Genomic DNA, 16,882 nt, shown 5'->3' on the forward strand with positions numbered 1-16,882 from the left:
TGACCTCCACTCACACCACGTGACATGTTCATTTGGTCCCATAGGTCATATTTAACCTTCGAGGACAATAATAGAACTATCTCTCTCTCTCTCTCTCTCTCTCTCTCTCTCTCTCTCTCTCTCGCATGGAATATGGCTCTATGAGCTTGCAACTTGGAAGACGGCTTCAAAGCCAACCAGAGCCGCTAGCATCTAGGTTTCAAAGCATCACAGAGCCGCCAGCGTGTAGTACTTGAATCCTGACGCAGAGCCGCCATAAGCGTCTTAGGTAATCATTCGAATTCAAAGGCGCTGAAAAGGATATTGTCTCTAGCCTTCAACTCGCAGAATCCAACAAGTGGCAAAGGAGCCCTTCCGCCATATTATGTTAGTAGAGTATGGGGTGTCAGCTGGCGTAAAATAAAAAAATCTCTCATTAGGAGACAATATCCGCTTCGCACAAGATGACAGCGAAGGCATGAAAGAAGGGTCGCGCACAGGGAGTAGGCACAGTTCGCGCAAAGAGGGGGCAAGATAGAAGAAGTCGCCAACCGGGGGGCGGGGGCGGGGGGGGGGGGGGGGGGGGGGGGGGGGGGGGGGGGGGGGGGCGCGCAAAAGCATAATTATTTAAACTTATGGACAGACCTGTCAGCTCACAGGCATTGTGGCCATCGTGGTTTACAGTAGTGCTGAAAGATGTTCCACTTTTGCGTGCGAGTTCGAAGTCCTGCTCCCTCCTATTATGACAAATCCCTCGCTCCTGTGAAGGAATCGGCAGGAAACTTCAAAGAAATTGAATAAAACGAGGTAGTAGCCAGTATGCTAGCTGATAGAAAATCAAAAAATTATGACGTTAGGAAAAGGAGAGGGTTTTTATTCCCAGAAAAAAGGGAAGAAGCAGCCGTGGAAACACTCTGTCTCTCTTTCCATTTTCATCTCTCTCTCTCTCTCTCTCTCTCACACACACACACACACACACACACACACACACACTCTCAGGCTCCTCCCCTTTCGCGCTAGCTCCGCAATCTGCAGTGCTTCTCGCGTAAAGACGAGGCGACCCCTAGCTACAGTTATCGCATGACAGAGAGAAGCCTGCAGTAGCAGACGTAGAGAGAGAAAGCATCTTCGACTAATGAGATATCCAGAAATTGAGAGTAAAATCCACTCAGATTCTATGTCTCTCTCTCTCTCTCTCTCTCTCTCTCTCTCTCTCTCGACCTGTACTTTCATCTCCCATTAATGAATGTACTATGTGGACGGGGACTCCGAGTCGATTTCACTTCCGTGCAGACCTGACAATCTAGATACCGGCTCTCTCTCTCTCTCTCTCTCTCTCTCTCTCTCTCTGTGCAGCAGAGGTGTAGATGGCGGCCATGGCGTGGCTCCGGGCTTCCACTTTCCTTCTTCTAAGCTTGGTGAGGGCATTGCTGATCTTGAGATGCTTTGTGAATAAGGATTGCTCTTGATCAATATGATGCATGGCATGGCGCAGCTGCTGGCAAGGAAGGTCTGCACCTACGTTGGGGGCTGGCTTTTTTATTGGATCGGAGTACGATCAAAGCAATTTCCAACTGGTGCGCATGCTTTCTTCGTTGTAAACTGTGGTGTGTGCCCGGATGGCCTTGGTGTGAACTCATGTCCGGTGTGCCAAGATAGTGTGCTGCTACTCCTAGCTATCAGTATAATGGGCTGCCTCACTCGTGGAACCTGAGTTTGGTCTCCGTCTTCCATGGCTTTCTTGTTTGATACAGGCAAGATGCTCCTGCGGTTCTCTAATTATGTTCTACGAGCTCCGCTAAATTTTGCCTATTTATCGTCCTGTAATTCCTCTCGGTTGCCTTTAACGCCTTGCTAAGTTAGCATGTGACTTCTTGAGCCCCCACAAGAAGATTTAGAAATTTTCTCATGTAGGAAAACGGAGTCTTTCACAATGTTTTTCATACAATGCACAACATCATGAGCTTCTCCTCGAGAGGTACTGCATACCTAGCTAGGTACAATTGGGAGCAAGGGACCGCCAGCCCCCCCACCGGGCCGGCGATCCCGTACCCCCAATCGTACCCAGCTAGGTATGGAGTGCCTCCCTCATCGAAGCTCATGATGTTGAGGTAAGTGACAATGTGGGAATTATTGTGAGAATTTGTCCAAAACTTCTTGTGCCCATACCACAACAGTAGCCGCCGCCTCGATCTCGTATATTTTGGCTTCACATGCACAATCATGGTGGTTCATAGAGACTAGAGTAGAAATTCACTCTTTACCACCTCTATTTCGCCGCTTCATTTCTTAATGTCGAAGGACTCTCAGCCCTCATCACTCACAAGCCAGTTCAAAAGCATTCAAAAGTTTTTTCCATCGTTCTAGCACATTTTTTCATGTTCAATTAAGCATCACATCAAGCCCACCAATACCCTTATGGAGAGAGATGTATGGCGCTAAAAGATCATACTTGTTATGATGCAGTCCCCATTCCTACCTCGTCTTGTCCATTACATTGGGAGAGTGACCTAGTATTACCCCAATGCCTACGTATGGTATGATCGTCAAGGCATGGAACACTAGGCATCAAGTCAAGCTATGATGGTCAAGGCATCAAGTCTTGCACAAGTTCCATGCCTTGATGATCTCCCCTAGTCCATAAGCATCACTCCCTCCACATTAGGCGTTGGAGTTGATACATTCCTTTCAGCCCTATCGAATCCTTCTCAGTCCAAATTTGTAGAAAAGGATGTCCATCTTTTTTCTCCTTAAGGGGGGAGGTGTGGTGTGTGGCCGAATGGCCTTGGTGTCAACCCATGTCCTATGTGCCAAGATAGTGTGCAGTTGATTCTAGTTATCAATATAATGGGTTACCTCACTCGTGGAGAGGAAGCCGAGTTTGGTCCCATCTTCCGTGTACACCACAGTACTCTGCGTTTTCTTTGTGAATTCATATACACACATGTGCATGTGGCCCTAGTAGGTTGTTCAATATTTTTGGAGGTGCTTAATTAAGGGAATCTGAGGAGATGTTCTTCATAAAAGCCTTGAGGTGGGAAAGGGGGGTATGCTTGACGAGAAGACCAGCAACGGATGCATATCTGGGGAAGAAACCTGGGAAGATGGGTTGTTTGTAGTGGATGCTCAGATGCTGCTCTGCGCGAGCCCCTCCCCTCGGATTCTCTCTCTCTCTCTCTCTCTCTCTCTCTCTCTCTCTCTCTATTGTCTACGCAACGAGAGAAGGGGAAGGGGGAGTGGACAATGTAGAAGAAGCAAAGAGGTTTGGGAGATAGTTACACAGGGAGACAATGGGAAGAGCAAGCCCGCAAGGAGAGAACGTACAGGCAACAATGGCGTAGAGGCGATGACAGTGACGTGCCTCAAACTTTGCAGGCATCTTGAGTTATTCCTTTGAAGGCCTCTTTGTGTCTCTCTTTCTTGGGTAGTTGTAGACAAGGATTAAACACTGCAAGGTGAAAAATTCCATGGGAATTGTGTGGCAGGCAGCAAAGACACACACACAGAGAGAGAGAGAGAGAGAGAGAGAGAGAGAGAGAGAGAGAGAGAGAGAGCTTTCATCGTCTGCATGACAAAGGGAGTGCTTGCATGAGACCGAGCGGAGGATTCTACGATGCTCGAGGAAGAGGAGGGTCTTGCGATGGTGGGGTGCGATAGACAACGAAAGCAAAGCATGGATGGAGGATGATGATGGCTGTTAGCGGAGGAGGCGAGGGTTGCACAGAGCCGTTGATCCTTTTGCTCTCAAATCTGTAGATTCCGTCGGAATCCAAAGGCTAATTAATGGGTTCTTTGCAATTAGACGGAGTCACTTCTTTTCTAGAAACTTGGAAAACCTCACATGGAAGTGGAAGATTTTACAGTCACTAAATTTCATGCAAGTTTTGTCACAGTCAAGGTCGCATGCACAAGAAGATTTAGAATTTTTCTCATGTAGGAAAACGGAGTCTCTTACAATGTTTTTCATACAATGCACAACATCATGAGCTTCTGCTCGAGAGGCACCGCATACCTAGCTAGGTACGATTGGGGGGGCCGGCGATCCCCTACCCCCAATCGTACCTAGCGAGGTATGCAGTGCCTCCCTCACCAAAGCTTATGATGTTGAGGTAAGTCACAATGTGGGAATTATTGTGAGAATTTGTTCAAAACTTCTTGTGCTAGGGGAGGAGAAGCTCTAGGCCCTCCCTCCCCTGTTACTTCTCTTGTGGAATGAAGTGTTGCAACCCTCGAATGCATGCCATATCAGTACGCAGAATGTTGTTTAATCTTTTGCAAACGATTGCATGGCACTACCAAGCAACGTTTGCCAGGTCAACTTACGGAATGTAATCTTTGCAGTAAACTATTGTAGTCAATCTTTGCAGATTCAGCCAGTGCAATCTCTGCATGTAAACCATTGTCTATGCCTATCCTCCCTTCGAGCGACCTTGCCAGCTGAGAATGGTGGTCATTCCCATAATAATGACTCCCACAATAACTCTCGACCTCCAGTGGTCACCATGTGGTCATCAATATTATGAGAAAGGGTCATTAAATGACCATTCCCTACCCCTTCAAATTTAAAATTTAGAGCCGAATTTCAAAATTTGTAACGGGGATTACACTTAAACTAGATAAGTTTTCTTTAGCAATAGTTTGCAAGTTTAATTGTCCCATCTTTTTTTTTTTTGCAAAACTCACAAATGGTGAGCTGATTATAATATCAAAACCTAAAAATTACAGCTTACTGCTTACTGCCATGCTCATATCTTACTGCAATAAATTACAGCTTACTGCCATGCTCATGTCGAGCCATGACAACTCCAAAGGTTTCAGTTATAACATTCTATATGGGAGCCATCCCACACCATATATAGGCCCCAACCCCTCAATAATGGTCGTGATCATCCATTACTACGCGAATAATCTAGTTCCAATCATCCGAGTTCATCCTTTTCCAGGAGGTGATAATCGCTCCCTTGATTTCTTGAATTATCTCCGTGAACCTAGCGGTTCCATGGTGTTTTTGAAGATCTGACAGTTTCCAACCTTTCAAACCTAATTAAAATAACCAATTTGAGTCGCATTAGGTAGCACTTGGTTCCTATACACCTTCTCTCCATAGAAAAGGTCATTCTTATAGAATCCTATCTTCCAAGTCTTTTGCACCGCACCCATTTGAAAATCTTCCCTATGAGGACATAGATTACTGCCACTCCTGAAATTAATTGTCCCATCTTAATGTACAAGTCTTGTGAATTGCATTTTCCATAAAAAAATCAATGAATAGCCTAAACCTTCGTATAAATATGGTTGTTGAGCTAGTTCTCTTTGCACTTATCCCGGTTCCTTGTGAAGTAAAAGATCTCGAGCTCACCACTCATCGGATGTATCTTTGAGATCTCTTGAGATTTTATCTACAACGATTAAAAATTGTTCTTCTTGTTCTCCAAAATTTAATAAAAACTTGCGCACGTAGTGGACGTAGTGGCGTGTCATCAATATCGTGAGTTGGTTTTCTAATTGGCTCATCACTCATATCTTTTTTTTCTTCTCGCAAACTTACAAAAGTTTTTTGTGTATTAAGTACCAAAATAAATGACATAGGCAGCCCTATTCCATCCGAGCCATAGCATCATAAAGTAGCTAACTTCCACTCCATAGATATATCGGTTGATAAAGGGTTCCACCGTGAGAACGACCACCTTTCAAAACAAAAGAGAACATATACGCTAGATTGTTCTATTTTTGCAATTTGAAGATATGAATCATGGTGAATCATGATTTTGGTACCTTGTTGGTAGATGGCCTCCACACTTTGTAGGAAAGTGTCCCCATGCCTATTATAACTCCTCATACAACTCCTCATACAGTTTTGGTGTATTTCGAATTCATTTGATGGACAAAATGGTGTGATGACCTATGGCGGTGAGATTGAAGGGGATCGGGGAGCACACCACAAACGGAGAGTGAGAGAGAGAGAGAAGGAGACAGACACGATGTGGGTGGGGAGACTCAAAGAGTGAGCAGCCCCCTATACACTTATGCTATGTATAAGGTATACAAGTCAGTGGGCGCCCAGACTCTGGGCGGCCGGGCAAGGCACAGGCGCCTATACCCCAACAACCTCCCACTTAAAGGCGACTGTGCCTTTAAGCAAGGGAACCTAGTCTAAAAACTACAAAAGGTGAGAGAAAACCGCTCTCAACCGATGCCTAGTGGTTGGCTGTGATCGTGTGCATCCGGCTGTCGTGCTCCTGTGTAAGTCCATACACCACCAGACGTACCGCACACGTACTGCAAGTATGTACGCAATACCTGCATATCTCCCTCGTACACTATGCCATCATCAGTCAACAAACGACTGACAACCCCAACTGCAAATGCTCCCACTGCAGCTGCGATATCCGGTCTCAAGATCAGCATCTCATACATGAGACCACCGAATGCTGATGCAATGCTAGCGGGCCCTGCTAGCTCTATAGAGCATGCATCAACATATATATCCTTGGCAATAGGCATCTCTGACTGACAAGGCGTGTCAGCCACATGCATCTCCTGACTGTCCGCAAAAGACGCATCAACCTGTCGTGCAACCTCATAGCAAACTAGTTGCTCTAGGTGTCTGCTGGAAGACGTATCCTGCACAACTATATCCCCAGGCTCACTGTCGATCATAGCAAGGAATGACTGCATAATCGTTGACATCTCAGCCTCCTCTGCAATCATCCACTGCAAACATGACCACTCAATCTGCTGTGACTCACTAGAGCTCTCATGCTCTAACTCCGTATGCATAGACTCTTGCACAACGTCCTCCTGTCGTGACTCACTAGAGCAAGACCGCTCTACCTGTCTATCCTGCATAGAAGTATCTCGCACAACTGACTCTCTGCTTTGCTCAGTCACTAGCAAAGCATGCATGTCTGACTCTGTCACCTCTCTGTGTGACTGCTCAAGTCGTGCCGCAACTGTGTGCACAACGAGCTCACTACTCTGCACTCCATGCAAAGTACCCTGCAACCCATGAGCAAAAGAGACTCGCCTGCTCTCTCGCTCTCTACCTGGCTGTGTGATCACAGAGACAACACCGTCTCTCCCGTGATCCACATGCAATGGGTAACCTATACCACTCCTGGCACCTCTCGCAATCACTAGAGAACCCAAATGCATCACAAAATCTCGCTCTCGTAGCGAAATCTGACATCCACAATCTCTAAGCTGACCAATCGAGATCAAACTCATTGTCAAATCTGGTACATAGCGCACATGTCGTAACAAGTAAGATGCACCACTCGATAATGACAGTCTCACATCTCCTGCACCTGCTATCGCATGCACCGATCCATCGGTCAAACGTACACTGCCAAGCATCCCGCTAGAATAGCTACAAAACCATTCACGATGCGATGTGACATGAAACATAGCATCTACGTCTAGCAACCACTGCGAAGGGAGTGCACTATCCACATGAATAGCATCTCGTGCATAGATCGAGGTAAAAGTGACATCCCCGTCACTAGTATACTTCGACACTACATCTGCCTCAACTGTCAAAGCAACTGAGTCCATGGCATCACTACATACATCTTTGAGACTGCCATGTCTCCTACGATGTCGCATACGACGAAAACAGCGTCGTCTAACGTGTCCACAATGACCACAATACCAACATGTCACCTGTCGGCGTGCTCGTGAATGTACATGTTTCACACGAGTCCGTGATGACTCAGATCTATCATACATATCATGTAATCTGCGCCAAAGTGCTCTCGAAGTAGTCTCATACATAACAAGAGCATATACAGATTCCGCAAGGTGCAAAGAGAGCGTAGATAGTGCCATCTCCTCTAGCTCCTGCCACTGATCGTCAGACATGTTTGAAGGTCTACCTGCATCACCACTCAATGGTCGATGCAACGCTCGCTGTGTCAATGCATCAAGCATACACTCTCTCCATGCCGCAAAGTCAGACCCATCAAACATGCACATTTCGGAGAGATCATAATCTGAGCGATCACCTGTCTCTGCCATGAGCACAATGAGCAAACTAGAAAGCAAAACCACCTCACCAACAACACCTGGAAACTGTCTACAAATATGGCCAGAAACACAATGTAAAACCTGTGAGACACACTCCAAAATAGAGCTCCCGCAATGTCAATACAAGCCTTGCCTACTCTAGTATCACATTGCAATCTGTGAGTTAATCACCAAGCCCACACTGTGCGGTATCGATGCATACACACACACAAATCTTCCATCTGCAGAGAACACCGCACGCAAATACTGAGTGCAACCCGCAATCTCTACCTAGATCGCATAAATGATATGCATAAAACTCCTGGGAAAATTTCGCCAGAGTTTCGTCAGTAAAAAGGTCACAAAACCAGTAACCAAACTGACTGCACGCTCAAAACCATGAGCAACCAAAGCGCATCAAACCGCACTCCAAATGAATGCACCAATCTCCACACTTTGCATACATCATTGCAAACACCTGCAAATCTAGTACACAAATATCTGCTCTACCTGTGATGACTGCCAAAAAACATGCTCGAGGCATACATTGTCGAGCTCAAAATGCAATCACATTAGTCTCCCTGAGCATCAAACCACATAAGGCATACATCGTATCCTCCCACCTGTGAGAAAACTTGCAGCAAATATCACTCTCACATCTGAAAGCAAGCCATGTGTGAAATCCTCGACACACAATAAACAACTGTTGCTGCAGAAAATTCAGCGTTCAGAATTTTAAAATTCTGATATGACGAGCGCGTCCGGAGCGTGCCAAAACCCCATGGTAGACTCCTAGATCACATGTATCCGAGTCCGAGTGTGCAAAATATGCCAAAAACACTGTTTTCGGCCCAAAAACGCAGCAAAAACTTGCTGCTGCTGCTGCAGAAATTTCAGAGGTCAAAATCAGCTCAAATGGACATTACCATTGCGTCCGGAGCGTACGAAAACCCTAGGTTACACCTTAACCTTGCATAAATCGCATTCCGTATGCAAAAGTTATGCAAAAAACACTGTTTTTAGGGTCCGAAAAATGACCTGCGGAAATGAAAATCTGCATTCTTCCTGCAAGTACGGCTGCAAATAACCATACACACTTGCAATACACTCTTCCCTCAAGCTTGGGAATTCCCCACAAGCTTCCATGAGCACAGATCTGGTGTTTGCTCACTGATCTCAAGCTTCCACCGAAAGCGAGCTCACCATAGCCGAAAGCTCACTTCTCTATAGCACTCCATCTGTCGCGAAGCCAAAGCTCTGATACCAATTGAAGGGGATCGGGGAGCACACCACAAACGGAGAGTGAGAGAGAGAGAGAAGGAGACAGACACGATGTGGGTGGGGAGACTCAAAGAGTGAGCAGCCCCCTATACACTTATGCTATGTATAAGGTATACAAGTCAGTGGGCGCCTAGACTCTGGGCGGCCGGGCAAGGCACATGCGCCTATACCCCAACAGAGATAAGACATAAACAGATTTCTTAGATGAGGGAGTGACAGTTTTCTAGGGTTGATGATGGTTTAGTTCGCTTGGTTTATTTCTTGGCTTGATGAACTATAGCGATGAGGCAGGACATGGGCATATTTCTTAGATTAGAGAGTAATAGGATTAGACAGTGATAGTTTGCTAGTGCTGATGATGGTTTAGTTCACTAGGTTTATTTCTTGGCGGGATGACCTATAGTGGTGACACAAGACATAGGCAGATTTCTTAGATTAGAGTGTGATAACTTGCTAGTGCTGATGATGGTTTATTTCACTAGGTTTATTTCTTAATGTGATGACCTATAGTGGTGACACAAGACATAGACAAATTTCCTAGATTAGAGAGTGATAGTTTGCTAGTGCTGATGATGATTCAGTTCACTAGGTTTATTACCTTCAGGGTCCCAATGGAATAGCTATGTCGGAGGCCGAAAACTTGAAAATCGCTAGATCCCAATTCTCTGACCTGTTCAGCCCTACCGGAAAACCTGACGACCCTACCTCCGCTGCTAGAGTGATAATCTAGAACTATAAGAAAAAAATTATCCCACCCCTAGTAGCCTCTCAACTGGACTCATACTTCACGACTTGGGAAATCAAACGGGCTATTGACTCTCTCAAAACGAAGAAAACCCCAGGGTTGGATGGCCTGCCGACTGAGCTCTACCAAGCCTTCAAGGAAGTAATGGCTCCCATCTTGGCTATTGTGTGGGAAGAAGCAGTGTCCTATGGAGTCCTCCCGATTCAGATCAATAAGGGCTTCTGCAAAAAAAAGGACAATACGGTGGCATCGTCGTCTTGGCCAGGCCAGGTGGAGTGCTCCTCTTTGGATCCGGGTGCTCTTGCGGTCCTCCATTGCTGGGGCTTGGCTCCCCTTGAAGAGCCTGCTAGGATGTGGTCCTGATGGTGGCTTTTGATTGAGATCTACTGTTTTTTGATGGTGGCTTTTGATTGAGATCTACTGTTTTTTGCTTTCTGCAGTGCTTTCATCTTCCATGCACTATCCTGGATGGTGGTGTATCATATGCACTGGTTTCCATTCATCTTCTCGGTTTTATGGCTTCTCTCTAGCTCGATGGAGTACCTCTCGAGGATTGGGTGTACCGGTGGCAGTGGTGCATCGTTCGTGGCAACTCGAGAAGTTTCTTATTGATGGGGACTATGGCCCCAACCCTATCGGCTGTATATGGTATGCGTATTGGCTCTCGTTATGCTTATTGTTTCTTGGTATGTTGGGGATGGCCTCCACTATTCGACCTGGGTTGTACGGTCCCATGATGTTTTGATGGTCTACCTTGCTACCTTATGATCCTTGGGTTGCTCTGGCTGGGATTGTGAGCAGAGCTTGTAATGTAAATCTCTGTTATTCTTAATATAATCTCACTCACATCTCCGTGAGTTTTGCCCAAAAAAAAAACTTCCATTCTTTTCTTCCATTTCTTTATTCTCCCTAGTGGGAGTTGCTACGAGATGTGACAGTTAGTTTCCTTGGTTTGCGGCTTTTAATGCCGACAATGGACTATGTAGCTTTTCAAAGAACCCAACCGTCATTGTCATAAATGTTTTTGGACAAATCTTCAACTAACAATAAAATTAAGTTTTAAATGACACAAAAGTTTCATTCTAGAATTAATTAAGATTAGCCATTAAGTATTGGGTCACACAAGTGACACAATATGTATTAAGAGATCCTATTTGAAGGAAATTTATAACATCTTTGTAATTTTTCTTTACTTAGGAACTACCATGCGGAAGAAAGCACAAAATTTGCAAGTGATCTTATGTGGATTTCCAAAAACGGGCACCTTGTCATTGATGAAAGCTTTGAATTTATTGGGGTTTCCATGCTTTTATGGAATGCACCTTGCAAAGCCAACAATTGCAACTCTCTTTATGAAAGCATTTATGACTGGTAATGTCTTTTGTCTCTTTACTTGGTACATATAAGGCTTTTCATCGTGGATATTTAATCTAGAAAATTTAGGGAAAACAAACGAGAAGCACCATAGAGACATTGAAAAATAATTTCTATGACGACGCCATTTACAAATTGAAATAAGTCTTTTAAAAACAAAAAATTGAAGGAAGTTGCAAGGCTTTTTAATTACATGACCCATTTACAACTGAAATTGATTCAAAAATCCATACACATTGCACACATGCTACAAAACCTCTTTATGTACAACGTACAATTTTCACTTCCTTGATAGGGGTACTTAATTCTAGTTTCTAAGTTTCTACACCATCACCCTTCACTCTTAAATTTTAGATGGATCGAGAGGTTTTTTTTTTTTTTTTCTTTTGGGAAGGTTATCTAATTGGTAAAACCAAAGATTAAAAGGTATTCTTGATTCAAAGATTTCTTTACCAAAAAAAAGAATGATGCCCTAGTCTATAGCACATAGCAATGGGCAATGATGAAGCACGTAGATTTGCAATAGTATTAGCTCGAAAACACAGATACAACATTAAGAGAGAGAGAGAGAGAGTGCAAGAAAAACGTTAAAGAAAAAAGAAGAAAATGCTAAAAGAAAAATGAAAGAGAAAAAAAACACCTCTTTACATAGACACAAAAGGTCTTTTGACTTTTCACCTTCATTTGTCTTTAGACTTTCCACCTTCATCTGTGTTTCCATTTCTTAAACTCACCCTTCATTTATGCACTCAATATGTTTTGAAAGAATTTTGAGTTTTCTAAGATTAGGAAAACCTAATCGGTGAAACCAAAAATTTACAAATGTCTTGTCTAAATGGAAACATTAGGATTGGTTCAATAGGTTTTTAATTACATTAGCAAGGTATGTTTTACATGATCTTTAGATTGAAGTTGTGTTAGCCTTTAGTATGAGTAAGTTCAATTTAACTATTTTTTATTTTTTACACAGAGAATCCAAAATATTGGGCGAAACTTTTAAATGGCTATGCTTCCATAGCTGATTTTCCTGGAACTTGTTCCTATAAACAATTAGTGAGGATCTTTCCAAATGCAAAGATTATCTTGAACATACGGGATCCTAACAAGTGGTATGATAGCTTTTTCCGAACGATAGTACGAATCACATGCTCACATGAGTATGCTATATTTAAACGTATTACTCCATGGCAAACCAAATGTATTCAACTATCACTTTATGATAAGTTCTTCAATGGTAAGCCCAATGATAGAGAGATATGCATTCAAGCTTACCTCCGACATATTCATGATGTAAAAGACCAAGTGGCACCCCATAATCTTTTGATTTATGACATTGAAAAAGATCATGGGTGGAACAAGTTGTGTGAGTTTCTTAATGTCCCAATCCCCAAAATCATCTTTTCCAAAGCTTAACGATCGAAGCCAATTCATCGCTTTTATTGATAAAATGGCACGTATATATATAGGACTACTCGCCACATATGTATTGCTAACATCATGTATCACAATGTATCTTGTTTATTGAGAAATCAAGCTAAATATGACTTTAATGCTCACTTTAAAATATCCATCAATATATAAACCGGTGGTTGATCTTTAAAACTTAAACAAGCATTATTGTGCTACTGTAAGGAGGAAATTGTGTTCCTCATGGATTTAAGTTCTAAATTTGTGTGTGTGTGTGTGTGTTGAGGAGGGGGGGGGGGGGACGGGGGGGGAGAGGGAATATTACAAGTATAATGGAAGTGGAGGCCGATGCTTAGAAAGCAATGGTAACAAGTAGGGAAAGCCTCTTTGGAAGGTTTCTCTATTTGATCAGATTCTCATATTGCCTTTCATTTTAATTTGTTCATATTTAGATTGAGACTTTCATTACGGGAAGTTTGAGGTCTCAAATTTTCCTCTAAGAAATGGTAGAGAGAGAATATACTTTTTATATTTGAAAAAATGAGCGGACGGGATGTTACTTTTCAGAGCCCCACATGTAGTGTCGTTTTCAAATCTCTTGAGAATGTGTCCCTTTTCCAAAAATTCTCCCTCCCAATGCACCGTTTTTCTCTTTTGGTCCCAATTTTAAATTTTTCTCTGCTCATTTTGTCTTCTCTACACTTTTCTATGCATCTTTCCTTGCAGCATATCTAAATCATCATATATTCCACATCATCTCCATTGATCCTACTGAAAGAGGTATCTACCATCTCCATGTCAAGTTGGAAGGTGAATATTCCCCTCTCCGAAAAAGAAATAGGCTTTGTGAAACTCCTCCTCCTTCCATAGAAGCATTGAGATTAGAACAAAAGGAGCACATTGATTTACAAACAGATGGTAGATTGTATCCCATAGACCTCATCACCCAATGCACCCTACCATTCGTCAATGGTTCTTCATTGATGAGATTTGTAGGAGATGGTATTAAAGGGCTATTAAGCTATATACAAAACTTTGTAGTAGAGAGGGACATTCTTAAGCTAAAAAACCATTTACTACTACAGTTCAAGGATTCTCTTAGTCATCAATTTCAAGAAAGCAAGGAGAAGGTAAAGAACCTCCAATTATTGTTGAATACAGTCAAAAGAAAGAAGAAAAATATTGGACTTAAACAAAGAAAAAGGAAGTTGAAGAATATTGAGAGTCTCAAGTGAGGAGGTGGAGGCTGTAGCAAGCATTAAAGTAAAATTGCTTTTTTTTTTTCAAATTGATATCTGTTTTGCAAGTTGGTATCTTTGGGTGCTATAGTCTTTTCTTGTGTTTATTAGCAGGTCCTTGGTTCTCAGCCAGAGACTGCTCACAAGGAAACACGAGAGGTGCTTCACAATCATTTTGTGAAGAGATTCCATCTATTCTTGTTGGCAACCTACTGAATGAAAAAAAAAATAGGGTTGCTAGGAAGAAAGGCATCAATGGTTTTTTGTAAAGCTCTAATTTGGACAAAGATGAAGTTCAAGGAACTTTGGACAAAGTCAAAATTAGGTTATCGAAAGCTATTGAAGCTCAACAATAGAAACAGGAAGCAATCAAGAGTAAGGGAGCCTTGCTTTCAAAGCCACCAGTTGTTCAACAATCAGGCTCAGAATTAATTCCAAGGTCATGGAGATGCTTGGAATGGCACATGGGGGGGGGGGGAACCTAACGACATCAAAGTGCATATAAAATGTGTCAAGGGGTGCTAATGCCAAAAGCCCCTGTATCTACTACATGGTGAAGCAAAGGAGTTGAACCCTGCTCACAAGAACAAAACCCCAAATAGATACTCTAAAGATTCAAATTTTCAAGCTATTTTAGATATTCCTCTTTCAAATGTCCACCTATGCACATTGCATGCACTTTGTAGAATCATTGAGAAATTTGTGCACCTGTATATAGGGTTTGCATGGAAACTATAATCTTTATCAGCTAGAAGCATTGCCATAAAAAGCATTGCGAGGGTATTGTCTGATAATGGACTTCATGGGGGGAATGTTGTGCTTGAGTCAAACCCCAAGAGATCATCTGGTGGAAATAGTGTCCCTAGGAAAGCTTCTATTGGTGGGATGAAGGCAAGAAAATTCTTGAGATTTCATGGAAAGTTTGGTAGGGGTGAATCTAAAGTTAAATACAACAAATGGAAGGCTATGCACAGTGCTATGAAGGACCATGGGGGTGATGATAGGGCAAGAAATGAGAAGGCAGAAGTGTGGGAAGCTCTGGATGCAGTCTTTCTTACTACAATAAAATTCACTGAGGAAAGAAGGACCTCTCTAACTTTAAGAAGAGTTGAACAAATTTAAAAAAGCTATGACAAGTGCTTGGAGCTCAAAGCACTTCACACACTACATGGTAATAATTACAGATTTTGATTCTCCTTATATGCTTCAATACTTGCATAAGTTGCTAAATAGATTATCTTTGTTTTTTTGCAACACATTATCTACAATCACACTCCATGGTTTGTAAAGAAATATGGAAGCCTGTCAATCTGGTCTACTCAAGGTATGGAGAAGTCCCAATATCAGGCAAGAACCAATTTTTTCAAAGACACATGACATGCTTAAGGAGCTCAAAAAGCTAATGGCTTGCTTGAGATATTCCAGTGGTTTTACAGACAATTGTGGCTTAGAACAAGATTACAAGAGACCAAAAAGCTAATAGAAAACTTTGGTATGATTGCAGCTATACAGAGGAGTATACAAAAAAAGAAGAATGCATACAGTAGACCATCTGCAAGTGAAAGGTTTTTAACCACCAAAGAGAGGCAAGGAAGAAAATGGAGAATAATACAAGGACCCGTTATGGTTGCTTGAGCCAAATCAGGCTTTTCATTTTTCCCCCTCCACTTCAAGTACTCCTGCTTCTTGTAACCCTGCAAATGCTGGCAAGTCACCAAAAGAGGCAAGGATATAACTGGCCATTCTGCCAAAGTATGCACTTCTTGAGCCCAAATCTTGGAGCAACTCAAAAAACTCTAATGGATTCTTGAGTCTCAAGAAGTATGATCTTGTCCACTCCAAATCATATTGGATGTGAGCCTACCACCCATGATAGAGCCACTACTGCAAGTATGGGGAGAGTGGGTGATTGGGAAAGCTTCCTGTGGTAGGTAGCTATTCTCTCCTCGTTGAGCTTCCCAATGTAATGGCCCACACTTTGATCCCTCTTTAGATCGACCAAAGGTCAGGAGCCCTTCCCTCTCCCTAGAAACTTGTCAAGATCTACAATATCAATCTGTACAAAAAAGCATATCAAATCGGTTAACAGAAATGAAGTTTCAGTGAAGTATCTATCAATATCCTAAATAATGTACCATTTTACCTCAGGGTTTTCATCATCTTCAAAAATGTCCTGTTTCCAAAGGTCAATGGAGAATCTTGGTTTATTCTTTATACTCTCCCTTGAAACTTCTTTGCCCATGTGTTCAATCTTCAATATTTTTTGAATTTATAGGAACTCCTCATCTGTGGGTAACCCTTGCTCTTCATAGCTTTGAACAATATCTAGTACATATACCCCAACATGGGATTAATCAATAAAATTCTTAGATTCTCTTTCAAGTAATGATAATGGACATGGTGTATTGTGGTCCACAAAGCCTTTATCATGCTCTACCCACTCTACCAAAATAGCAAGGTAGTAGTCCTCTATTAGATCAAAGAGGTTTTGTATATCATGTAGGAGCAAATATTTATCTTGTAGGTGGGCATGGTTACTATGCAGATCAAGGGATCAAGCTCTTCCTCTAGAATATTGATGGGGTCCTCCACCTTGGTGATATTCCTTGCCTTGAACTCTATTTGCTTTCAAGCCTCTCCATCTTCTCTCTGAAATCTTTAGGTGTCTCCTTTACATCTTGAACATTCACAGCTACTCTATTTTGCGGAGATTTGGACTCTCCTTCCTCTCATAGAATAAGAGTCAAAAAGAGAAAAAAGACAATATGTTCAACCATAATCTTGCATCCATGCCTTCCATGCCACTGACAAGGGTTTGGGACATTCTTCCAATCATCTTGGAGTAATGCCAACT

At 42.7% G+C, this 16,882-nt stretch overlaps 1 protein-coding gene across 1 annotated transcript; it reads left to right on the plus strand.

The window, feature by feature from the left end:
- Nucleotides 1–1,258: 1,258 nt before the first annotated feature.
- Nucleotides 1,259–12,928, plus strand: LOC147459745 (ava biosynthesis cluster protein M-like). Its single transcript, XM_086510960.1, has 4 exons — nt 1,259–1,397; nt 1,475–1,556; nt 11,207–11,380; nt 12,354–12,928. Exons 1-4 carry the CDS (start codon nt 1,347–1,349, stop codon nt 12,794–12,796), a joined length of 750 nt encoding a protein of 249 aa, XP_086367086.1. The 5' UTR covers nt 1,259–1,346; the 3' UTR covers nt 12,797–12,928.
- Nucleotides 12,929–16,882: the final 3,954 nt, after the last annotated feature.

Source organism: Adiantum capillus-veneris, chromosome 4 (genome assembly GCF_014529385.1).
Source record: "Adiantum capillus-veneris isolate H3 chromosome 4, ASM1452938v2, whole genome shotgun sequence".
Classification (NCBI taxonomy): domain Eukaryota; kingdom Viridiplantae; phylum Streptophyta; class Polypodiopsida; order Polypodiales; family Pteridaceae; genus Adiantum; species Adiantum capillus-veneris.